This window comes from Opisthocomus hoazin, chromosome 22 (assembly GCF_030867145.1).
Source record: "Opisthocomus hoazin isolate bOpiHoa1 chromosome 22, bOpiHoa1.hap1, whole genome shotgun sequence".
Classification (NCBI taxonomy): domain Eukaryota; kingdom Metazoa; phylum Chordata; class Aves; order Opisthocomiformes; family Opisthocomidae; genus Opisthocomus; species Opisthocomus hoazin.
Genome location: NC_134435.1, coordinates 3,698,406 through 3,723,649, shown reverse-complemented (window position 1 = coordinate 3,723,649; position 25,244 = coordinate 3,698,406). Strand labels below are relative to the sequence as shown.

Sequence of the window (25,244 nt, the reverse complement as noted above, 5' to 3'; positions counted from 1 at the left end):
GGGAGCCATGGGAGCACAGCAGTTTAGATGGTTACGACTACCCATGACTAAACCCTGGGCTATGTGCTGCCAGGCGTAATGGATAATACAATTTCTATCTCTGGCCTCCAAGGTTATTTCTTTTCCATCTCTACAGGAGGAATATCTTATCAAGCAATACATGCTTCTAACATGATGCTCCTTTTGTCAGAGACAAAAGAGAGCCCCAGTTCCCAGCCCTGCCAGGAGGGTGACTGCAGTCAGTGGATTAGGGATGTACCCTGCTCCGCGAGTCACACCTCTTGCCTTTAGGGCACAGCCACTTCTCCCAGATTCAAACCAAAACAATACAACCTGAACGTGAAAAAAAAAAAAAAAAAAAAAAATACTGGAGCTGGAGAATTTTGGACTCTTTTTAAATTTGTGGTTACATAGCATAAAATGGAGAAATGTTAAAACGAATAGATCCAGTGCTGGAAAAAAGGGGAATGGGAGCACTGCAAGCTCACAGCTAATATCCTCGTTCTCTCGCTGCTTCTTTTGTCATGAGAGGGACCTGGACTGGCTTCAGTTCAGCATCAAAGTATTCTTTCAGTTGAAGCTAAGAAGCTTCGGTACCCCACTAACCACTGACACCCTCCAGAAAACAGGATTTCCAGTCATTTTCACGGGAGAGTTTCCATCCAGCCTTGAGGAGGAGGAGTCAGAGTCACTCAACAAAGAGGAAGGCATTTGGGAAGAGCCATCCGTCGGGATCTGACTCACTGCATTTGCATCTGTAATTAGGGGATTGGAAATGTTCAGAAGCAGCATTAGATGGTAGCAACTGGAACAGTATCGCCTTCCATAGCTCTTGCGAAAAGCATCAGGTGCAAGCCCTCGGTGGCAGCGGTGGCAGAGCTAGGGGCATGGGCACAGGGAACAAGGGGACAGAACAATGACATATGCTCTTCCTGAGGGCATGAGTGCTAAATCACCAAAGTTGTACCGTGTTTCTCCAGTTTATTTAGAGCAGACAGCAGGAGAGCAGCGCAGGTCTGAGCTCCAGCCTTCAATGGAGGTCCCCAAGTGATGGCGGTTGGTGAAGAGGCAGTCAGGGAGAAGTGGCCTTTCTAAGTCTTTCAGAGCCCCAAGGCTGGGACATGGTGGGAGGAGGAGGACTAGGGAGCTATAATAAATAAACACTCTTTAACACTGGATCTCAGGGATAATAATCCATCATATCCTAAAGGCTTGCCCTGAGCAACTACCCTGTTTATGTACAGTGGGTTACTTCCTTTGTACGAAACCTTTCATGCATCCGTATTTCCCATATACTGTTTCACCTCGTGTTATACCTTGTAATCTTGGCTTGTAACGCAGTTTAGAGTTATTACTTGTCACATCAGGTCTGAAGTTTCAGAAAACCAAGCCGCAGCCCGGCTCAGACGCACCGTAGCAATGGGAGGAGTGGTTATGAACGCTGAAGTAAACCTGGGGAATGCTTTTCCCACCTGCAGTCCTTAATACCAGCAATTTTTGCTTGTGCGAGCTGTGACCGAGGACCCCAGCACACCCGGGAGGAGCTACACAGGGACACGCCGGTGTGCAAGAGCAGAAACCGCAGGAGGTTTCTCGCGGCAGAGCGCCAGTACGGCTGCCACGTGGAAAAGACCGAGCAGCAGCGGGTCTGCAGGTGTTATCGATGAAGACCACGAGGCTCTCTTGAAGCAGCATTTCTAACATTTTACGGTGTATTAAACCCGAGAAGGGTGCAACGGTGTGAAGCCAAAGGGTTTGCTGCAGAGGACAGGCAGGGTGGGAGCTGGCGGTGCCCAGCCGGTCCCCGCACCCCGGCGCACACGCGTCCCGGCCGCACCGCACAGCAGCTTCTCCCTCTACCAGATGTGAGTCACTGCCAGAGGCAGGATACCAGACCTGATGAACCAGAGGTCTTATCCGGTATGGAGGATCTGAACTTCCAGTGTTTACTTAAGCATGAAGCAGAATAAACTCTGGTCCTTAAAACTAAACATCTAAATGCACTCGCTAATCCGGAGACGTACAGTAAGCAGTTGTACAAATGCACCTTCAATGTTTTTTGGCAATTTTTGCAGTTCACCCAGAAAGACGTGTCATCTTTCAAAACACAGACATCCAACTTCCCCACGTCAACGGGGAAGCCTTCTGCCCTTCTCCTTTGCAGGTACCAAATGGTGAAGGAAGAACCGCCCCAGCCAGGTACATCCTCACACAAAACACTGACCTCTGCGAACGACACGGAGGCGACAACACCTCTGTGTGCAGGACGGGCAGGCAGATTCTCTCTGCAGCCTGGAGGAGACAGAGGAGGATTAAAATACCCGACACCCTCGTGCACGGTGCTCAATTTTATGACCAGGAGCCTAAGCCTACAGTTTCCCCTCATTGCCATATGTGAGCCCTTTCTAAAAAGACCCTGCTCCAGCCACACCATTGAAATACTGCTCAAATACCTTCTGAAAGATTTTTTTCATTTATATTTATTTTTCCCTGAAAACATGGGCAGTTGCTGAACTTCATGTAAAACCACAAGGTTTCACTGAGTCCTCATCTATAATTGTGGTAGACACTAAAAAATCCCTCAAGAGTCCCAGCACAGAAAAAGCCAGACCAGATCCTTCAAGTTCTCTCCACACACAAAACCTCCTGAACAGCAAATATTAATATATAGTAAATAATAATTGTAATACTTAGCACTTCCCACCCATAGATCTCACAGTATTTCATCAGGCTGGATGAATGCCTTTATTCTCTTGCTCACAGGCAAATGACAACTTGTCTTCTGCAAAGATTTTCCAGGCAGGTGTTTAATTTTAACCTTGTACCTAGTTTTGGTGATTACGTTGTGGTCAGCCCAGTCGCTGGGAGAGCTCCAGGTTAGTCGTCTTCTGTAGACGTTCCCTCTGGGAGAGCAAAAATGCTGAAGGTGTTTTTAATATGCGCACACAGACAACTCATCTGCTTTTTAAAAGCCAAATATTTACACCCAAACTCATTCATTTTGTTGCTTTCTCAGTGCTATGAGCATCTTCGGTGCAGTGTGGTAGTGTTTCAGCAGGAGAGAGAGAGCTCAGCCCTTTCACGCCTTTGGAGAAAATATATTTACATCATGCTCCGTACCTGTGGTGGCCAGAAATGCCTTCCTTCTCCTGACCCCAGGCGGGTTTCCAGCCCGGGATGGTACCTCCCAGGGACCTGGCCCTGCTCCAGGAACCGTCCAATTTGCCCAGTGCAAACAAAGAATAAAAACCTGCCTGCGCCCCGTGGCATGGCCAAGACCATCTCTATAAAGGGTCTATCACCATTTTGTCTGCACCCTTAAAAAAGGCACAAAAAATGTCTCCTCCTTTTGGCGAAAGGCACTGCAAATTTTGAAAGCACGCAGAGCAGGATGACGAAAATCCTTACTCTGTGCTGCTTTGCCTTCAGAGGTACGTGCCTCTGAACTTCTGCTGCTGGTCGTGGTAAATCAGGGATGGACACACCACAGATACTTCTGCCCCGGGCCAGAAAGCTGGCAGTCCAGCTTTGAAGCGGTGGCCTAACACACAGAGAGGTCTCAGGAGAGCAGAAGGTCTGGGCGTCTCTGGCAGGGTGATGTCCTCGGGCCCATGGGGAGAGCCAGGGCGGGATGGCAGGAGGAGACTGCGGGGGCACAGGGAGCAATCCGAGGCAACTCATGCGTTGCAAAGCTTTTGGGAGTAACAAGATCCAGCAGGTCATTACATGTGCAACTACCAAATCCACCTTGAGCATCCTCGGCCCGGCGCCTGGCTCTGCTGTAAAACACACCAAAGCGTATAAAACGCTGTTTCGTCATGTCGGCTCTGCCAATTGCTCTCAGGCTCCTGTCGGAAGCTGCCTCGCCGAATTCAGCAGACCTCAGGGATAGGTTGGGCAATTAAAGAGGTCATCTAACTACAGCTTCGTATGGTAGGTCCGTGAGTAACGAGATGCGTACTGAGAAACCAGCGCAGAGTCGGTTGTGTCCTCTTCTGTCCCTGGAACCACACAGAGAGTGCAAATTCCCCCAGATGTGCCAACCCTCGCGCAGCGCCAGCCTTTGTCAACCCCCAGATGCACGCGTGGGTGGGGGGGCATGTGGGTGCCGAGGGCAGAAAGCAGGAGCAGGAGGGGACCACCCCTGGCCCCCGTTCCTGGGTGACAGCTCAAGGCAACACATGGCAGCCTGTCCCTGAACGAGCGCGCTCTCATCATTTAATCCATCCCCTCAATTAGAAGGTAATAACTGTGGTGGGAAAAATGTAACAAAATATGAAACCATCAGCTTTCATTTCTGTGAGGCCCCGCGTATGCTGCCAGAAAGCGCTGTCCGATGCACAGCTCCTGCCAAATAACATGCATTTACCTCATTTCCACTCCCCGGCCAGCGTGGTCACCTAGAAAGATTAATGCTTGGGACCTGTGCACAGAATGGAGATGAGTTTCAGATGGATCATCAGGCACTTCAGCAGTTTAGAACAACTTTGGAAGTCGTTAATCATAATAGATACAGCAATAATACTGCAAAGACAGAGAAGGTCCCACAGGGCTGGAGAGGAGGCAGTCCTGGATCTAAGAAACTCCTGCTCCACAGCACCGTTTAACATCAGGAATGAAGAGCGGCCAGGCCAAAGTCCCCTCTCCCACCTCTTCCCATGGCCCAAAGCCAATCCCTGGGGAAGGGGGAGGAATCAAGCGCACACCCAGTGACATGCCCCCAGAATGCTGCCATCTCTGCCCTCAGCCATCGCTTCACGAACGAGCACAAATTTACCCTTAAATATATGCTTGGTCCCTGTTAAGCCCAAAGCTAAACGCTTTCAACCAAAGATAGACTTGAGTATCTGTATTGTATCTACACGGAGGAGGGGGTTCCTAAAAGCCTAAGAAGCTGGTTTAATAGATGCCAAGGTCTAATAGGTGGCACGCTGAGACCCAGCACAACATGCAGGGAGCGCACGAGCTACGACACGGCTGCTCTCTCCAAGCACCGACGCACGACACCAAGCACAGCAGAGTACTTGGAGGCAGACGTGACGACCACCTGGTGAGAACGGAGGAGGCGTGGTAGCCAGTTTGAAAGTACATGTGCCATTTATCACTTTCCCCAAAAATCTATAATGCGTGGAATAAACTGCAGCAGAGATACTTGGATCGGCGTCTAGACCTGAAGTAACTTTTCACTAATGCCCAAATCCCCAGGATCCTGTTCTTTGGCAGCAAGTCCTCAGACGGAGCTCTAGAAAGTCATTAAATGTGCTGCGATTTAACCAGCAAGTAAACAGCTGACCACAGGCTGCAGAATCACAACTCCTGCTAGTACGAAGATGACAAAGACATCAATATTTCGTTGATTGAGATCTGCTCCCATTAATGTCTGCGTTGTATAAGGAAACATCTCCAAATGTCGTTCTTGAAGAATAACAAGCAGTTTTATTGGAGCAAACGTGGCCTTTCCAGTTGTCACAAACAGGGCTATAATTACTTTTAAAGGCCTAAGAGAATTAAACTGAGCATTACCACCCTCTACAAAACTTGGTTTGTTTGTTTTTGTTTGTTGTGGGTGATCCTTGGTTTGCAGCTTGTTAGCAGCGTGTCACCAGGGAATAAACACAACCACATACACAAGAAAAATCCCTCTTTCCCAACGTCTCCTTTCACAGCGTCTTGCACGGGCTGCACGCCGCTAGCTGCCGACGTACACAACTGCCGCAGCTCTTTTGCTTGTTGCAGAAGTGTCACCCTTAGCGGCTGGGGATGCATAAATATCGCATTTGTTTGTAACTCAAAGACAACAATGATTATAAATTCAGTGATTTACAAGGAGTGAAGGGATTTCCTTGCCACAAGAGGCATTTTCTGTGCTTCCATCTCACCACCAAGCCAGCAATGCACCCCTCATTTTGTCTGCAAAGAAATCAGGTCTAGCTTTATCGATCCAGTGCGGCTACAGAAGCCTTTCACAAGCGTGATCAAAATGCCAATAAACCCTGCTCTTTTATAGCTTCTCCCGTTTGCCTAACACCTTTTCCTGCCTTAATCTGCCCAAGCCCTCGGGGTAGGTCGGGGTAGTTGGTCGCAGGCACATAAACCTCCTGCCACTTGCTAGAGTCACACCAGGAGGCTGGGCAGGGCTGGAAGGAGGACTTCTCCAGGTCCTCTACTCCATTTTCCCCTTTCTGGTGTGCTTTTTGCGTTTTGCAATGATCTGCACAAGCTCACAGATGTGTTCTCGAAGCCGCAGAGCTGCTCTGCCTTCTCCTCTGCTGCAGTTCATCTTCAGCGAGGCTGGGCTGTGGATGGGGTGAGGAGGGACAGGGACAGCTCCGGGTCCCACCCCATTGCTCTTGCCATAAAACGGAGGAGGGGACCCCCACTTCACTCCTGTTCCCCACTTCTTTCAGCGGGCACCAAGAGTGAAGCAGGGAGGGGACTGCAGTGCTGGAAATATTACCCTGAATGGATGATCTTGCGGGTCTGACTCACACAAACCTCCCAGCGGAGAGACTGGGAGGGCTGCTGGACTGGAATATAAAGGGAAAATCTCAGTATTGACTCCCTTCCCCCCATATGGTTAGGTCTGTCTCGGGAAGGACAATATTTTCCAAACAATTTGTCTTTTTTTTTTTCCTGAGCTTTCCTTTCCATTTGGCTCCAAAACAAATGTGCCTGCACAGAAAGAAGCTTATTCCTTTACAATTTGCCTCTTCTGGGAAGTTTAGAAGCATTACAATCCAGCCATGTTCCAAACATCCCAGTTTCTCCCAAAGAAGCAGTGTGGCCTCCGAGACACTATTCCAAGGATGCACTAACAGGGAAGGCTGCAAATAAAGGAATGGGCGAGCCTAGAGAGTCATTTCTTCACTATAATTGGAAACACAGAGAGACTTTCTTTTAATGAATGTGATGATTAAAAAAGCCAACTGCAAAGGGTTCTTCTCTTTGTGTAGGAACAACTTGTGCCACCACCACGCAGAATACGAGCCTGGCTGTGGAAATCATCCTTTCGGAAACCAGGTTGGAGGCGATTTGATGCTGGTTTGGCTGACAGCAGGAGGGTCACACGGCCATGAGGTGCCCAGTAGTGGATGGCCCTTCCCTCCCCACCCCCAGCAACGCTCTGTGCTCCTCGGAGTCTTTTGGGCACAAGCCCCTGTGTGCTTTTGGCATCTGGATCCATCTGATATCTTCACTGGGGGAGAAGCTTTATGATGGCCGTCTTTTAAACTGGAGGCTGAAGCACAGACACTGAGGTTAATGAATCTGTCTTTGGATCAAGTGCTCAAGCAATAACAAGCCTTAGGCACCCAAAGAAATATTTACACTCACAGAGTCCGTTTCCCCTTTCTTTCAGGCTCCACTGCTCAAAGTTCACTCCTGCATCTTGCCCCAAATGTGCGTTTATTTTTGTAGTACCTGGAGCCTGCTGTTAGTGTCTGGCCAGAGGTATCTCAGTCCAGCTGACCTACATGAGTGAAGAGCTTGGGCAGGCTTCCAGCCCATAATACACGTTCAGCAAGGTCTCCTATGCTGGGAGGGATGGGGTCTGTCTATAATCTGCCCTTGCAGCCCATGGGCCGGCCCCAGCCCTGCCACTGCTTTGCTGTTTGTCCTTCGACCAGTTATTTGCCTCTCCAGAGCTCTTCTGATCCCCCTCCTAAGAGGGAGATCGCTCCGAGCTGCTCCCACCAGGAAGAGACCCCTGCACAAAGGAAAATTCCTGCATCCATATCTCGTCTTTGTGGGAGAAGGATCCTGGCAGCCCTGACCTGCGCTGACCACAGGCAGAACGTTCTCAGCATTTGCCATATTCGCCCGGTCACGGTCCCTGCTTGAAAACCTCACAGTCATTCAGCATCCTTGAGGAGATTCCCCAGCACCCACCCGAAGCCCTGGGCAAAGCCATTCCCGGTGCCAGCCCGCAGCCGAGCCCAGCGCCGAGCGAGCCGTGTCCCCACGCTGGGGACACCATGGCCATCTGCAAGACCGGTGGGACACGGGGGCATGTCCCCCGCTCCTCAGGCAGGCAGAGAGCCTGGGAAGCTCCCCCTCCGTCCTCAGCATGTAAACATCTGCTGGAGGAAGACTTCTCTCCTAATAACACATCATTAAACATTGATTTAAAGACAATCATCTTCCCTCTCTTTAATTTCACAGCACCTTTAAACCAGCTGTTGGGCTGCAGCGGGGACGATCAGCTGAACAGGAAACGCGTTGTTAGCTCCCAGCATTAAAACAGTAGAACGCATTAATTTATGAGCTCCTACTCCCTCTCCAAACGTTTTATTATGTTAATATCACCTTGATGTGCTGGTAGGCCCGGGTGCCAAAGCCTCTTTCACACAGTGTGTGCCATCCTAAATTACAGGCCGGGCGCCTGCTGGAACTGCCTTCGGAAAACTGGAGTAAACCAGCGAGCGCTAAAATTAATATTATCTTACAGACTAACAACCAGCTAATGCTCGACATGTGAATCCCATTTACTTCTTCTCTCTATAACAAATGGCAAGTGTGGGACTGGACTGTTCCTGATTTTCTGCCATTTATCTTCCTGATCCGTTCCATACTCGTCGTCCTCGGTTTTCAGCCGCAGCGAGAGCCGCCGTGTGCGTGCACGTGTGACCCGCTCTCCGAAGGGAAGCACGTCCCCGCTCGCCGCCCGGCTGGCGTTTTTTTTTCTTGGGACCAGACCTTCCCAGGGAGGGTGGCTGTGAGAAGCAAAGTGTCCAAAACTCCAGGAGCATCCCTGGAAAATTAAACTGGACTTGGGGCCTGGGGATGGGGGGTTGCTGGGCCGGCTGGGCAGCCCGAGCATCCCCCCGGAGCTCCGCGTCCTCCCCAGCCCCACCCGCAGCCGTTCGCTGCCTGCCCCGGGGGTGCTCGGCCCTGCGCACCCACCTCCCCGCGCTTCGGGGTGGGGGGGAAAAATACCAAAAAAAAAAAAAAGGGGAAAAAAGCGGCTTTTCCTTGTCCCTCCCCCCTCGGGCAAGAACACCGGGCCGGGAGGAAACGGAGAGCGTAGGGGTCGGGTAACCGGGAGCGCGCAGCCGGCCCGGGGCCGCGCACCGGAGGCTCGGGCAGGCGGGGGCCGGGCCCGGGGGTGCCGGACGGGGGCGAGGGGCGCGGGGCTGCCGCCGCTCCCGGTCTCCCGGTGCTGCCGGCCCTGCCCCCGGCCCTCCCCCCGGCTGCGGCACCCTGGGACGGGGCTGACGTCAGGAGGAGACGGGAAAAATCTCCCAAGAAAACCCTGGAGCGGCGGCCGGGGCTCGCACAGCCCCCCCCCCCCCCCCGCCGGGCCCGGCACCCCGCCGCCGCCGAGCGCCAAGCCCGGTAAGTGGCCCCGGGGGGACGGCCCCACGCGTGTCCCCCCCCGCGCCCCGTCCGCCCCACGCGTGTCGCAGCCAGTCCCTCACAGACGGTCCCGGCCCTCCTCCCAACCCCCCCCCTCCGGAGCTCCGTCCCGCCCCACGCGCGCCCGCCGCAGCTCCCCACGCGTGGCCCCGTCCCGTCCCCGCAACCCCTCTCTGCGCTTTCGGGAAACAAAGCCGGGACGGGACGGGAGGACGGCGGGGGGGGGAGGAGCCCCTCACCGCGGCCTCGCCTCCCCCCGCGGAGCTCGGCGGCGGCTCCGCGCCCGCGGACACCGGGCAGCGACAGCCAGCGGCGGGCGTCCCGCTGCTCCGCGCCCCGCACAGCCCTGCGCAGCTTTGCGCCGCGCGTAAATCCTTGCGGGGCCTCTGCGCTTCGTCAGCTCTGACAGACGCGCTGGGAAACGCGATTCCAGAGGGGTTACCTCATTTTATCATTTTTTTTTAATATATGTATATAAATATGTATAATATGGATATATTTTTAAGCGCCGCACCGTTTTCAGCCGCCGGCGGTTCTGCTCGGGGGTCTCCGCGGCTCACCCCGCGATCCCCGGCGGGGGTCTGGCCGCCGGCAGCAGCGCGGAGAGCGGCGGGGATGCGCGGAGAGGCTCGGGGGGGCCCGGCGGGGAGGGGGATCCCCGGGACGAGTCGGAGGGTGCGGGACCCCCAACCCCCCGCCATGCTCGGCCGGGGCTGCTCTGCCGCGGAGGAGGAGCGGCCGCTGCCGGGGGTGAGCCGGGGCCGTCGGTGAATTCGCTTTTCAGAAAAATAATAAGCTACATCCCCTCTGCTTTTCTTATTTTCTTATTATTATATTTTATTTTTTCCCCTCTTTTTTTTTTTTAATGTAAAAAGTAGGCACTTTAGGAACCACACTTGGGGCGAGCGGCTCGCAGCACCGCTCCGGGATAACGCTTCTTCCAGCGGGAAGAAAATTCACGGAGCGGGGGGGAAAAGGCTTTTTCTCCGCGTGTTGACCCCGCTGAAATAGACGCGCGGGCTCCCCGCCGACGGCATCTTTGGGAGATTATGTTCTTTTAGGTCTCACATTAAAAATCTTTCTGGCTAGGCGAGTTTTCTGTTACTTCGTCCCTTTCCCCCAAATTTTGCCAGCGGCACTGCGGGCGAGCACAGGGTCCGAGGCACGAACTGGGCATCAAACAATACTGTTGTGCCCGAACCCAGGACCGAGAGGCCGTTTGCTTTTTTAGTAACAGTTTAAAAATACAGAATTTCCACTTAAACCAAGATCCGTGTTCTCCGGGTTATTCCCTTGCGCCAGCTCCAGCCGCTGATCTATAAACTGACTTCCAAATAATTCCTGAAAGCTGCTTCACCGAGAAACCTCCCCAAAATCCTTCGTTTGCCTGAAACACGGACAAAGTCCCTGGACTTTGGGAAAAGTCTGCCTTTCCCGGGGCGGTTTTCAGCCGGGTCCGAGCCGCGGGTGATGGAGGCAGAGGTTTCCCCCCGAAACCCACCCCCCAAAAGCGACCTGGCGGGCTCCGCAGCCTGGCCTTTACGGTCGGTTTTATTGATCACGCAGGTTTTATTATGAAATCGTGGATTTCCAAGAGTAGATGTCCTGCTTCTCGGGAGCAGGGAAGGGAGCGCCTTTCTCCGAGAAAATGAGCGCAGACTGAGCGATGCGTTATTTCCCTCCCGTGATGGGCAGCTCGGATACACGTTGCTTTTAAATAACAAAAGGGGAGGAGAAAACATTCTCTAGTAAAGCCGAATTCCTTCGTTAGACCGCCTCCTAAACGTGCTAATAAAACTAATTCGTTTTATTTGCCCTGAACTTTTATATCTAGCCCGGCGTGCTGAATAGCGGAGCCCTCTGGAAGGCAGAACGCTCCTGTCTCTCCCCGAGAAGTGCCCGTTCAGATAGGGCCGTTCCCACTATGAAACTGGGAAGAGAAGTGTCCCGTGGCTTTACCCCGGCGGTGTTTGCTGCCCGGGCTGCGGGGACGAGCGGGGGCTGCGACGGAGCAGCGCCGGGAGCAGCAGGAGAAAGCGGGTGTAAAAAACAGAGAGGAGGGGGGGAAAAAGAAAAAAGAAAAAAAAAAAAAAGAAAAAAAAAGAAAAAAGAAAAAAAGAAAAAGAAAGAAAAGAAAGGAAAAAGGAAAAAAAAGAAAAAAGAAAAATTCAAAGAAAAAATAAAAGGAAAAAAGAAAATAAAGATAATAATATAGACTAGAAGAAGCTGAACGCACACAAAGGCTAATTGTCTCTTTGATTTTGCATTTCGGAGCAGGAAACGTGCGGCTCTGCAGAGATTCGCCGCTGTTCCGAGCACATTAAAGAGCCCAGCGCGTTATTAGAATAATTCAGCCTTTCAGGAAATGTCCTGTTTCAGGGAAATGTGTTTCCCCCATCCAAACGCTGCGGCCGTGAAGAGGTCGCTCGCCCGAAACAAGGTGGGGGAAACCCACATGGAAACCTCGTATCTGTGGTTCTAAACGCAACCTCTTTTTTCCTGCTGAAGAAGGGTCTTCAGCAAATACCATCGGAGTGGCAGGGCCTTTGATTATCCCGCTTCAGAAGCATCTTTTCTAGTCCACAAAAGACGCATTTCGGCATCTAAAGATGCACGGAGTAACACGAGCAGTCTGCCTGGCGAACTCCGGTGCCCCTTCCTCCATCAATTAATAAGAAAAGCATGTTCCCTCTGCTCAGAGAGGGAATTCTGGGGCCGGAGCTTGATTTCCCCCTCACCTAGGGACACAGCCCCCCCCGTCCCCGAGCTCTCCATCCTCCGGCGTTGTCCCCGCCGCCTTCCCCCCCGCCTCGGGCTGCGAACGGCCGAGGCACCGCTGACGGCAAATTCGCGTTTTCTCGGGGCGGAGAGCTCAGTGCCGGGGGTCTGAAGGGTGCCGAGAGGGCTGGGGGGCAGCCCTGCGCCGCCAGATTTTTGGGGAAAATCCCCGTTGGCAGAGGTCGGGGTCGGACACCCGGGAGATGGTTTTATTTTCGGGGTGAAGGTGGGGGAAAGCAGGGCCGAGGGGGACCCCACCCTCCCCACCTCTGCTTCCAGCTGCAGAAACCCGAAGAGGAAAACCGTTTCTCCCAGCCGTCAGTCGCTTGCATTTCAAGAAAGCCTTGGGGTATCATTTGTATCTGTCAGAAAACATTAAGCCTTCAACTTTTTCATCCCGAGTTTTTATTTTTTTTTTTGCAAACGCTGCCGCTGGCTGCCGGCGCCCGGGGCGGGATGGGGATGGGGATGGGGGGGGGGGGAACCGGGACAAGCCGCAGCTCCGGGTGCCCCAGGTGCCTTGGGAGGTGTCACGGACCAAACCCCCACCCCAAAAAAAAATTCCGTTTCCCCCGTTGGGTTTCAGTGTCGGGGAGAGCCGAGGCGGTGGGGCAGGGTCCGCCGGGCCGAGGGGAGCGGGATGGGGCAGGGTCCGCCCGGGAGGTTTGGGAGGTCTTGAAGGGAGACGCTGGAAGCCCCCCCCCCCCCCCCCAAACCCCCCCCCCCCCGAGCATCCGCGGCGCTGAGCTGCGCGGAGGGGCCCTGCGCGCCCGCGCAAGGCGGAGGGCTGCGGGTCCGCGAAGGGGCTGATTTCGTTTTGCTCAGCTCCGTAGGAAAATCGCTCTCCCGGCTGCGCAGAGGAGGACAGGCCGGCTGCGAGCCAGCGTAATTTTCCACCTTCCCCTCCTGAGCGATTTAACACGCTCGCCGGGCCCCGGGTTTCTTCCCCCTGCCCGCTCCGCCCGGCCCGGCCCGGGGTGGGGGGGGGGGGGACCCGGCTCCGGTGGGAGGTCGGGGGCTGCCGGGGCTCGTTCCGTTCCTCGGCGTTTTGCTCCGTTTTCCCTTCGGGCCGGATCAGGGCTACGATCGCGGCGGGGAGCGCTGAGCTTTGCCTTGCCCGGGGGGGGGTACGCGGAGGTCTCCGCCTTGCGCGTAAGGCGGCGTTTGGGGCGATGCTGTTTAGGGGGCAGGACCCCCCCCCCTTTCCCCTCCCTGGGACACTACCCCGATGTACACACACCCCCCCCCCCAGTGCACTGCGAAGACAAACATGGCAACCCCCCACCCCAGTGCAGTCCATCACTCAGTCCTTCGCACATGGCTGCGTGCATCCCCGGCCTCTGCTGCTTCCCTCGTGGGCATCCCACGGGTCAGACCCACGCACTGGCGAAGGCCCGGAGAGCGAGCCGGAGGCCGAGAACCCCTCATCCACCCGCGCCAGGAAGATTTTCATAGAGGAACAGCTTTAAAAATACCCTCTGCGCGCTGGCGCTGGGCAAGGGGGAGCTGCGCGCTTGCAGGCGCTCTCCCCACCCCGGTGCTGCCCCTTTCACCCCCCCGATGAGCAATTTTAGGATGGTTTCATGATTAAGAGTTGTTTTCCAGCTCCTGGCTGCACAAAAGGGGCACCGGGTGGAGGTTGGCTTGGGCTTGGCCTTGGGCTTGGCTTGGGCTTGGCGAGGATTGCTTTGTTTGGGTTTGGCTTGGTTTGGGTTTGTTTATGTTGGTTGCGGTTCGGTTTGGCTTGGTTTTGTTTGGTTTAGCTTGGCTTGGGTTGGTTTGGTTTGATTTGGTTGGGTTGGTTTGGCTTGGTTTTGTTTGGTTTGGCTTGGCTTGGTTTGGTATGGTTGGGCTGGGTTTGGTTTGGTTGGGTTGGGTTTGGTTGGGTTGGTTTGGCTTGGTTTGGTTGGGTTTGGCTTGGTTTGGCTTGATTGGGTTGGGTTTGGTTTGGTTTGCTTGGGTTTGGTTGGGTTGCGGAGCGTCTCCCTCCGCCCTTGCCTCACCGCCGCTCTATTTTCCAGGGGGCTTCGCTCTGCTCTCGGGCAGAGGAGGAGACGCTTTCCTTTTTGCAACAATTCCCAAAAATTTATAGGCCAAATCTGAGCCCATACAACACTAATAAATCTGAAGAGGAAAAGCTGGCGGAGGCTGAGCTTCGCCGCCTGATATACGGCCCAGGTGGTTCTGCGCTGGCGCAGCCCGTCGGGGATGGGAGCCCCTCTCCCAAACCACGGAACCCCCCGGAGGGGTTCGTCCTCCCCTCTGGGGGAGGGTGGGGGTCCCACTCTCGTCCGGGAGCGTCTCTCCCCACGCCTGTCCCCGGCGCGGCCAGCGCTGATGTATTTATAGGCACCATCCATGTTCTTGGGTTATTTATAGCGGGAGGAAGTGGAGTGGTTCGTTTGCGGGCTTCCAGCATTTTGTGGGGAGAGGAGCCGGCTCCGAGCGGGGCATCAAGGCTTGGCCTTGGGTCCCAGCCTGGCTGAAAGGCGAGGTGTGACGTCACGCCTCGCTTCCCTGACGTCACGCGAGCAGCCCTGTGATGCAGCACCTGCTGGAGGGGGGATGCCGGAGGAGAGGTGTCCCCCAGCATCCCGAAACGGGGTGTCCCTCCCCGGTGTGGGGGGAGGGAGAGAGGAGAAAGCGCAGACCTGGGGCAGTTCACCCTGTGGGTGCCCTCTTGTCGCGACAGCACGTGTCGTCGCGACCAGCAACCGAGAGAACCGGGCTGATTCGGGTCTGTGCGATAGGGGTGCAGCCGCTTCCCACAGCACAGGGCCAGAGGATGCGTGTAAATCCGCGCAAGGCACGCACCGAGCGTACGCCAGACGCATACAGAGGCTGCCGACCTGCGGAAGGGGTGCGGGACAGGCCCGGTGCAGACACGCGTTGGGGGGAGGTCAGGAGGGAGCCCGGCGCTGCTTTGCCTCCCGATGCGCCAGGGCTGAGCCTTTCCCCGCGCCCGGCCGGGAGGAACCGAGCCTAGAACAGGTTTTTAAAAAATAGATTTTCTAGAGCAGAACAAAACCTGTAAATTACGCATTAAAAAAAAAAAAAAAGAAAAAGAAAAAAGAGAAACAAAAAAAAAAAAAAAACAAACAAAAAAACCCCCAAAATATAAAAACAAATAAAAGAAAACAAAAAAAAAAAAAAGAAAAAAAAAGCCAAAAAAACCCAAAAAAACAAAAAAAAAATACAAGAAAGAGAAATAGAAACCCCTCCTCCGGTGTTGAGGCTGCTGTGAGCAGTGGGTTTAGCACCCACTAAGCCTTTCTCTCTCTGGAAATAAAGAAAAAATAGGGACTGCGAAGGGTCTCGGGCACACGGCGAACGTTTTCAACCCGGTCACCTTCCTCCTCCTCGGGAGAAAGGCCAGCCCCTCCTCTGGCTTCTCCCCCGGGGGGGAGGTCCCCATCCCTCCCGCGCCGTGGGCTCCCGCATCAGCTGAGCCCCTCGCAGCCCGCAGACCCCGGTAAATATTTGCGTTTTAAATCCCGTCCGTCTTGAGCAGCCCCGGGATCGCCTGGTTCACCTCGGGTGCCTGGAATCCCCCCGTCGTCTGCAGACTCCGGAGCGAAGTTCAGCCGGGAGCGGCGGGCGGATCGCGATGCTATTCCAAAAAAGTGGAAAAAAAGAAAAAAGAACAACAAAAAATAAGAGTTAGAGAGACCTGACCCTGCCAGCACCCACCTGCACATGCCCTAAGCTAGGGAAGGCGCTGGGGTGCAGAGGGTTGGGAGCTTTGGGGTGTCTCCGCCTGGGTTCCCCGGGCCCATGGGTGGGGGGTGGGAGGGGGTGGGGGTCTCCATCACCCGGCCGCGTCGGAAAAAGCCTGGGCGGCTGGAAGGTTGCTGCCCTCCGCTTTTCCATAAACCGGTTCAAAAGTTCTCTCGCCACATCTTTACTTGATTTGAAAGCAAAATACGAGCGTCGGGATGGAGCGGCTCAAGCGAGCCGAGAAAATAAAAGCGGAGAGAAGGCCCCTTCGCCGGGCCGGGGTCCGTCTCCCCCTTCCCCGCCGCGACCCCCGGGCCCCCCACCCGTGGCTGAAAACCCCGTGGGTTTTTCCCCCTCCCCAAACACTCGAGGTGTTACCCGGGGGAGGCTCAAGGCCGTTTACCGGCCTGCGCGGGCAGCCCCGGAGACCCCCAGCCCCACACCGGTACCCGCTGCGGGGAGGAATGGGGTGGGAGGGGGGGTGTCCTCTCTCTCCCGCCCCCTCCCCGCCGGCTGCCTCGGCCCCCGGGGCCGGCAGAGCCGCAGACCCCTCCTCAGGGTCACCGCGAGTTCGGCCGCGGGAGGAAAATTATTTGTTATTAATTAATTACGCGCTGAAAGATGATGAGGCGGGAGCGCTGGCGCTGCGGGCCCCGGGCCGAGCCGCTTTGGCTGGAAACCCCCCAAAAATGTTTAAAAATGGGTAAAAACGGCTCAGACGCGGCCCCAAGGAGGCCGTCTCGGAGGAGCGGGTTCCCCGCAGGACTGAAACTCGCGGTGGGGTGGCTGCGCCCCGGGAAGGGCCGCGCAGCCCCGCGCAGGGATGCGGAGGGGCGCGTAGAGATGCGGAGAGGAGGCGGGGGGACGCGCAGGGATGCGGGAGGCGTTGGGGCGGAGGTTTTGCGGGCTGCGCTGGGTGCGGGGATACGCGCGGAGCTGCTGCGCTGCGCGGGGGGAGGGCGCAACCTGCGCGCTGCCGGCTGGCGGGACGCTGCGGGGGGGGGCGGGCAGGGGGTCCCCACCTCCCCACTCCCCCACCCCCCCCGCGCGGCTGGGAGCGATTTTCCACCTTCCCATTCGTTTCTGAAATATTTTCTTTAATACCTCGCCGAGTTCGGGGGAGGAGGAAGAAGGGGGGGGGGACCCGCGGAGGGGCCGCGGGCGGGCGGCGGGGGGCCGGGCAGGGGTCCGCGGGCGCGGAAGGCGCGCAGAGGGGCGCGGAGGCAGGTCCGAGCACTAGATGGGAGTGATGCGTTAAGCGAGACGGGGAGGTTTTTAACCTTCAGGGGGAGGAGCCGCGTTTTAACTACAGGCATTTGCGCTCGGGCAGGTCACTTTAATCTCTTTAGCTTTAAACTGTCCAAGTCGCGACTGGAGCTTCTGGAGAAGGGATCTCGGCCGCTTCCCCGCCTTATGCGGCCGGACCGCCGCGCAGCTCCCCGCGCAGAGACCGCCGGCTGCGGGGCACTGCCCACGGCGCTGCTGCCGACACCCCGCCACTCACCCTGTTAGCAAGAAGTGGATTTCGTTTGGGTTTTGTCGTGTTGTTTTTTGTTTTGGTTTTTTTTTCTTTTTTTTCCTTTCAAATAACAACAACAACAACAAAAATAAAGCAGCTCCGTGTTGCTTTCTGTGTGGAATAAACACCTGCAAAACTCCCCCCCCAGGCAGCCCGGCGCCCCCGCCATGGATTCCTTTAAAGGTGGGATGAATTTGGAGAGACTGCCCGAGAGCTTGAGACCCCAACCCTCCCATGACATGGCTTCCAGCTTCCATTTGCAAAGATCCTCGGAACCCAGAGACCCGATCGAGAACTCAGCCAGTGAATCCTCCGACACGGAGGTGCCAGGTAACCCCCCCCCCACACCCCCACACCCCCACCCCCCTCACCCCCCGCGGCCCCGGTCCGCTCCCCCCCGCTCCGCAGCCCCCTCCCCACCGCGCAGGGAAGGCTTTGCCTGCACCCCCTCCACAACCAGAGGCGATGGGGGGGGTGGGGGGTTGGGGACACTATAAGGGGGGGCAAAAGTGACCCCGGCGGCTCCATCCCGAGCGAGCCCCGGGAGCAGGGAGCGGGGGCCGGCCCGGAGCTGCAGCCCCCGCCGTGCCCGGCGCTGACACGGTCCCCCTGCCCCATCCCGGGAGCTGCTCCTTTTTAAAAAACTTTTTTTAATATATATGTATAAAAACACAGTAATTAATTGATGGGGTCGAAGGGAAGGGGGGGGCTCTTCGGGGAGTGCGGTTTTGCTGGATGTTTCTGAAATAATGTCAGCTTTCGCCCGGGTTTATTTTCCAGCTCGGGTAGTGCAGAGATGGAAAAAGATCTCTGTGTCAAAGAATGGGGGGGGGGGGGGGGGGAGGAGGAGGAAAAAAATAACAAAACAAAAAATATAAAAAACAAAACAAAACAAAAAAAGAAAAACAAAAAAAAAGAAAGGAAATAAAATCTCGGCAGAGCGGAGGGAGACAGCGCGGCCGCGGAGGGGTTTTGCGCTGGGGCTGCGCGCTTTCCCCGCTGGAAAAGGTCCCCGCGGCCTGACCCCCGTGTGCGAGGGCTGCAGGGAGAGCTGTGGTTTCCCAGTTCGTGTTTAATTAAAGTCGCGGCGTTTCTGGAGTGACAAGGGAAGCCGGGCGAGGGAAACAAAAGCTGCGGGAAGGAGCGCGATGCCCCTTCCCCACCCAGATCCTTCCAGGGAGAGTTTATCTCGTATTTAATTTTAATTTTTGAATAGCAGTTGTTGCTCTGCGGAGTTTTAGCAGGTCCTGTAACCTCGTGAGTGGCCGGGATCGGTCCCGGAGCGGCAGCCGGTGACAAACAGGGTTCGGGTTCTGCCTCCCAGCCTGATTCGCAAACAAAGTTAGGGACCGGCGTCTGGAAGGGACTCCGAGATTAGAGGGGATTATTCGAGATTAGAGAGGGAGATTTGCTCCGTTTTGCCCTACCCCTGCGTGTGACCCCGCGATACTGAAGGAGGGCTGAGGACCTGCCTGTTTTTCTTCTCCGAAAACTGCAAAAAACCTTTCAGATTTTTTTTTTTTTTAACGGAGTAGTTAAAAAATATATATATATAAAAAATCCGATTAAAGATCATGTGCCTTATGATTCGAAATTGTGTCGTAGCCCGGCGCGGGGGCCGGATTTTTAGTGAAATCCCGGCGGGTTGAACCCCGGAGCGGGGCGAGGGGCCCGATCCCCCCTTCCCCGCCGCCCCCCGCTCCCGCTCGGCCGCGTTTCCCCGGGCTCTTCCCAGCCGAAAGCCGGAGGATTTCTCTTCGCCGGAATGATTTCGGTTTCTTTTTCCCCGCCGTCGGTTGGGGGGGACCGGGGGGGGGGGGTTCCGGGGGCGATGGGGTCTGCGCTGCCGAGGCCTGGTTCTCTCTGCAAACGGAGTCCAGCGGCGGGGGCCAGCCAGGGGCCGTCAGGCCCTTTTCGGGGGTGCTCGCCCCCCCTCAGCCCTTTTGCTACGGAGGGGGGAGGGAGGGCTTCGGGGGGGGGGACTTTCAAGGACGAGTCCTCCCGGGCTTTGGGTGCAGCCCGCGATTATTTTTAGACCCCCGTTTACCTCGCAGAGGTCGGGGCGGTGGAAACGTCCCCGGGCTCGCCGCCGGCGGGGGAAAATCCTCTAAAACGGAGGGGAAAAAAACACCACTCGACAAGGGAAAACTCCCGGGGGGGGTTTCCTTTACGCAGGAGGAGGACAGAGGCCCCGGGGATGGCCGCGGCCCCGCAGCCCCCCGCACCTTTCCCCGCTCCCGCCGGGGCCCGGGCCGGCAGCGCGTTTCGTTCGGGCCTTGGAGGCCTTTTCCGAGCTCTTCAACCGGGCCAAAGCTGGCCCAAACCCGGGCTGGGGGAGCGGGCGAGGCCGTTACGGGCAGGGAGCAAACTGGGGGTTCGTCCCCCCGTTCCTGCTTTCGATCTGCGCGAATCCCGACCGCCAAAACCCTCCGCGTTTGGTCGGGTTTTTGGTTTTTGGTTTGGTTTTATTTTGGTGTTTTGGTTTTTTTTTTGCTTTGCTTCTTTCGATGGGATTTTTGCAGAGCGCTTCGCTCAGCCCCGGGTTAAAATAAACACCAAAGTCCTAAATGCGGCAAAAGAACAACAAAAAAAAAAAAAAAAAAAAAAAAAACAAAAAAAAAAAAAAGGAAAAATTAAATAAGGGGGGAGAGTAGAGGCGAAGAGAGAGGGTGCCTGCTGCGATTCGTTGCTGCTGGGTTTTACGCCCTTGCCCTTCCAAAGTTTGCTGCCGCGGCCCAGCACAACAAAGACAACGGAGCAAAGATCGCGCCTTGGCCCGCCGGGAGCGAGCAGGAGCCGCGGGCAGGCGGAGGGACCGGGGCCGCAGGGACCCCGCTCCCCCACCGCCCCCCTCACCCCTCGGACCCGCTCCCAGCCGGGCCGTCTCGGGGGTCCCGCTGCCCCCCCGGGTGCTCCGGGCCCGGGCAGGGCTCCGTCCTCCTTCCCTACACCCCCCCCCCCTCCCCCGGGAAAGGCCGGGTTTTTCTGCGGGGCTCTCGGTGGGTGCGGGGCCCTGCGTGGGTACCCCCACGCGTCCCTGCGGCGGGGCGGGCAGAGCTGGGGCGCGGGGGGCGGCGTGCCTGCCTTTGTGTGCTTGTATTTCTGTTTGGGGGGGGGAAACCAATAACAAAAAAAACAAAAAACCAAACAAAACCAAACCAAAAGAAAACAAAACAACCAAAAAAACCCCCAAACCTCCATACCCCACCGCAGAAAAGGAACGCAGCGGCGAGCAGAAAAACGAGGACGGGGCCGCCGACGACCCGGCGAAGAAGAAGAAGCAGCGGCGGCAGCGGACCCACTTCACCAGCCAGCAGCTCCAGGAGCTGGAGGCCACTTTCCAGCGCAACCGCTATCCCGACATGAGCATGCGGGAGGAGATCGCCGTCTGGACCAACCTCACCGAGCCCCGAGTGCGGGTGAGCGGGGGACTCAGCCCCGCGGGGTGCAGGGGTGGGGGGGGGGGGGGGTGTTCTCGGGGTATTTGCCCCCCCCCCGGGAGCCGCTGAGGCCGTTTGCGAGCAGCGCCCGGTTGCCGTGGGCTTGGTTTGAGTTGTTAAAATCGGGATCCGGGCCGGAGGGGAGAAACTGGGGGTCCCGGGCACGGAGAGATGGCGGGACCGGAGCGGGCTGCGACCGCCCGCGCCGGGCCCGGAGAGCGGGGGCTGCGGGGAGCAGCGGGGATGGGGGGTTTGGGAAAGGCCGGGAGGGGGAGGGAAAGACCCCCATCAGGGCTGGCCTAAACCCCGCGCGGGATTAAAGCAACCCCACAGCCGCGCAAAGGGGCAGCTCCAGCGGCCCTTCCCCTCGCCCTGGTTATTCGCGATAATCGCAGCGAGTCGCGATCATCTCCCAGCAAACCGCCGCTCGATGCCATCGCGGCGGGGTTGTGGCTCAGCCCCCCGGTCCCCCCGCCACCCATCCATCCCCCCGCACCCACCCCGGTGCCAGCCCCTCCCGGTTTGCGGGGGACTTCGGTGGGCAGCGAGCAGGAGAAGGGCTGGGGAGAGACCGCACTGCGGAGTCAATGAGAGCCGTAGACGCGTTTTTGTACGGCGAAGGCGCCTCGGAGCCGATGCCACCGTGTAAATACATATAAAAATACATATACACACACGTACGCGTAGCCTCGGTAGCTCCTTGGAGAGATTTACGGGTGAAACACCCGGGCAGACCGGAGCGGCTCGGGCTGTATTGATCCCCAGATTTTTCTGCCCTCCTCGCCTGGACTGTCACGGGTTCTCCACCTCCCCTTTGCGTTTCCCCCCACCCGGGACAATTCCCCGAGCCCGGGGCCGTGGGCTGAGAAACCCGGGAGAGCCCAGGAGCCGCGGAGGGCAGCCCTGCCGTCCCCAACAGCCACTTTTAAAAATTTTTTTATTATTATTTTATTTTATTTTATTTTATTTTATTTTATTTTATTTTATTTTATTTTATTTTATTTTATTTTATTTTATTTTATTTTATTTTATTTTTGGCAACTAAACCGAGAGTGACCAAACCGGATTTAAACCTTTAAACCTTTCAAGAGCAAACACCCATCTGCAATGGGGGAAATGCATCTGAAAGCGTTGTCTTAACTGAGTTTCAAACAAAACAAAGCCGGAGCGGAGAGTAAACTGCATTAATATTGCTGAAATATTTCAGGAAGCATATAAAACTAATATATGAGTTGCCATTAACATAATTTCGTTCTCCCTCTGTGTGGAGATGTTTCGGGTTGATGTTCTGAGATTGCAGATTGCAAATCTAACCTTAATTTGCTATGAGGGCCTTCCTTTAAAATGTCTGGGAGCCGTAATTAAAACTATTACCCTCATTTTCAGGAAATTCCTGTCTGGAAGCACCTTCCGAGGAGTATATTACAGGTTTTTGAACATGTTGGCTTTCGTTTCCTATTTATACGGGATTCTTTTTATTATTGTTATTTTTTAAAATAGACTCCGCCATCCGTTGCGCACACACACACCCCCCACACCCCCCCCCCCAAGTTTCCACCCTTCAGACCGGTGTTTAGGAATAGTTGCGCCATTCCTGCGCGGGGAGGGGAGACCCGAAGGGGTCTCCGTCCCCCCCTCCCAGCGCAGCCTCCGCGGGGCCGGGCGCAGGGACCCGCGCAGCTCGGGCCGGGGGCCGCGGGGAGCCCGAGGGGGGGGCTCGGCGGGAAAAAGCCGGGTGGGGGCTGCAGCAGGAGAGTCTCGCAGGCGGCCAGGCGGGCCGATGCTGGGTTTTAACCTGGAAAAAGAATCTGGGGGCTGCCCGGCTTCCGTCAGGGGGGAATAAAAAAAAAACAAACAAACCAAAAATAGGGGGAAAGAGCCTGGGTCAGGTTTTTGCATCCAACACCGGGAGCGGCCCCCGCTTCTCCGTTCCCTGGTCAGGGCTGTAAATTCTCGTTAGATGCAAAGGCAGAGGCTGCGTCCATCCCAGGGCGACGCGGGGACTGGATTTATTTTTTTTTTTAAACCTAAGCTTACTAATCCAATCCCCTTTTTTATGATCTGTAACAGGGGGGCTTTTATTACACAGCATTAGCGTTCGGAAACGCGGCGGAGCCGGGGCGAGCCGGCCCTAATCCGAGCGGGCCGTGCCTCGCTGCGGGGCGGGGGGCGGGGGGGGGGGGACTCGGACCGTGTCGCGGACACCCGCGGAGCCAGCCCCGAGGGGCGCAGGGACACGGGGGGATGCGCGCAGGGACCAGGAGGGATGCGCTCAGGGACCGGGAGGGATGCGCACAGGGTAAGGGAGGGATGCGCTCAGGGACAAGGACGGATGCGCACAAGGACGGAGAGGGATGCGCACAGGGACCAGGAGGCATGGCGCAGGGACCGGGAGGGATGGCGCAGGGACCAGGAGGGATGCGTTCAGGGACACAGGGAGGGATGGCGCAGGGACCGGGAGGGATGCGCTCAGGACAGGGAGGGATGCGCGGAGGGTAAGGGAGGGACGCGCGCAGGCATCCCGCGGAGCAGGACGGCGGGGGTCCCGCACTCACCGTGCCGTGTCGGTGCCCCCCCCGCCATTTCCCCCCTCCCCGTCCCCCAGGTCTGGTTCAAGAACCGCCGAGCCAAGTGGAGGAAGCGGGAGCGGAACCAGCAGATGGACCTGTGCAAGAACGGCTACGTGCCGCAGTTCAGCGGGCTGATGCAGCCCTACGACGACATGTACGCCGGCTACCCCTACAACAACTGGGCCACCAAAAGCCTCACCCCGGCTCCTCTTTCCACCAAAAGCTTCACCTTCTTCAACTCCATGAGCCCCCTCTCCTCGCAGTCCATGTTCTCGGCGCCCAGCAGCATCTCCTCCATGAACATGCCCTCCAGTATGGGCCACTCGGCCGTGCCGGGCATGGCCAACTCCGGCCTCAACAACATCAACAACATCAGCGGCTCCTCGCTGAACTCGGCCATGTCCTCGCCGGCCTGTCCCTACGGGCCACCGGGCTCGCCGTACAGCGTCTACCGGGACACTTGCAACTCCAGCTTAGCCAGTCTCAGACTGAAATCAAAGCAGCACTCCAGTTTCGGCTACAGCAGTTTGCAAAGCCCCGGCTCTAGTCTAAACGCCTGTCAGTACAACAGTTGACGGACTTGACACAAACCACCTCCGACGAAACACCGCCGACAAAGCAAAGCAGAAGCGAAGCGACGTTGAACGGAAGAGAGTGGGAGGGGGGGGGAAGGGGAAAAAAAAAAAAAAAAAAAGAAGAAAAAATTAAAACCCGATGATCGTTAAAAGCAAAACCCGAGAAAGTGAGAGAGGAAAAAGAAAAAACGAAACAAAGCACCACCAAAAAAAAAACCAAAAACCAAAACCTCCGCGGACTTCGACTGTCTAGGAAAAAAAAAAATTTAACGCAAACCAACGACGCAACCAACAAAACAGCGCTTTAAAAAAAGAAAAAAAGAAAATTAAAAACGCAAAATAAACCATCAAAAATCCGTAAACGCACCAGAAAACTTTTGCAAGAGACACACCGAAATCTGGTACATGGATGAGTTGCAATTTTTCTCTGGATTATGCGGGTTGTATGTGTTTACTTGAACTTGCACAGGAGTCGGTAAGGCGGGCGCTTCCCCGCGGGGGGGGGCGGCCGCGGGGGGGGGCCGCCTCGGTGGGGAGAGCTGGTGGGACGGTTCTTGGCCGCTTGTCGCACGGGAAGAGTTTGGTTGATGTTTACCACTGAGAAACAGAATCACACTCGAAAAAAAAAAACAAAAAAAAAAAAACAAAGGGGGGGAGAAAAAAAAATATAATTCGCAGAGTAGGTTCTGCGGGAAAAAATGGTTAAAATATTAGGTATGAAACTATTAAAAATAATAATGACAAGGGTCAACCACTTATATAAGGTTATATTTATATCTACCGTTGCATTGTGCCGGATCATTGTCCTTGGCCGTTGAATAAACTGTTTTTAAAATGCATGATTCTTGATGTTTTTTCTTTAGCTGGAAGCTATAACCCAGTCATTCCTGACACTAAGCAGCTCCAGGTTCCTACCTCTTCACCCTTTCCAAAAGACTGCAGTATCGGCGGCTGTGAGAGCGCGCAGCAACCCTCCAGCCGTGCGAAAGCTGGGCAGCCTTCTCCCCATCCAAAGGCTTCTCCTGATAATGAAATTATCATTCATCTTTATTTAAACGCAGGGGGTTTTTTGTCGCTTAAAAAACCCCAAAAACCGAAAAAAACCCCAAAAACCCCCAAAAAACTCCCAAAACCACCAAAAAACCAAACCCCTGCTAGAGAGTCTAGAAAAGAAAAGACAAAAAATGCTCTGTTACGAAGTGACTCCAGATACTGCGTCTCTGCTAGAGGGGCAGCGAGCCTCGGCCTCCGGAAAGGTTGCTTAGCAAAGCCGAAAGCGTTCCTTGCTTTT

The 25,244-nt window shown here is 55.8% G+C and overlaps 1 protein-coding gene across 1 annotated transcript; it reads left to right on the top strand.

The window, feature by feature from the left end:
- Positions 1-17,535: 17,535 nt before the first annotated feature.
- PITX1 (paired like homeodomain 1) lies at positions 17,536-23,973 on the top strand. Its single transcript, XM_075441666.1, has 3 exons — positions 17,536-17,698; positions 20,582-20,787; positions 23,414-23,973. Exons 1-3 carry the CDS (start codon positions 17,536-17,538, stop codon positions 23,951-23,953), a joined length of 909 nt encoding a protein of 302 aa, XP_075297781.1. The 3' UTR covers positions 23,954-23,973.
- Positions 23,974-25,244: the final 1,271 nt, after the last annotated feature.

Coding starts and splice junctions, on each gene's coding strand:
- PITX1 (XM_075441666.1), top strand. CDS start 17,536: ATGGATTCCTTTAAAGGTGGGATGAATTTGGAGAGACTGCCCGAGAGC. Junction 17,699..20,581: donor CTCCGACACGGAGGTGCCAG/GTAACCCCCCCC, acceptor ACCCCACCGCAG/AAAAGGAACGCAGCGGCGAG. Junction 20,788..23,413: donor TCACCGAGCCCCGAGTGCGG/GTGAGCGGGGGA, acceptor CCCGTCCCCCAG/GTCTGGTTCAAGAACCGCCG.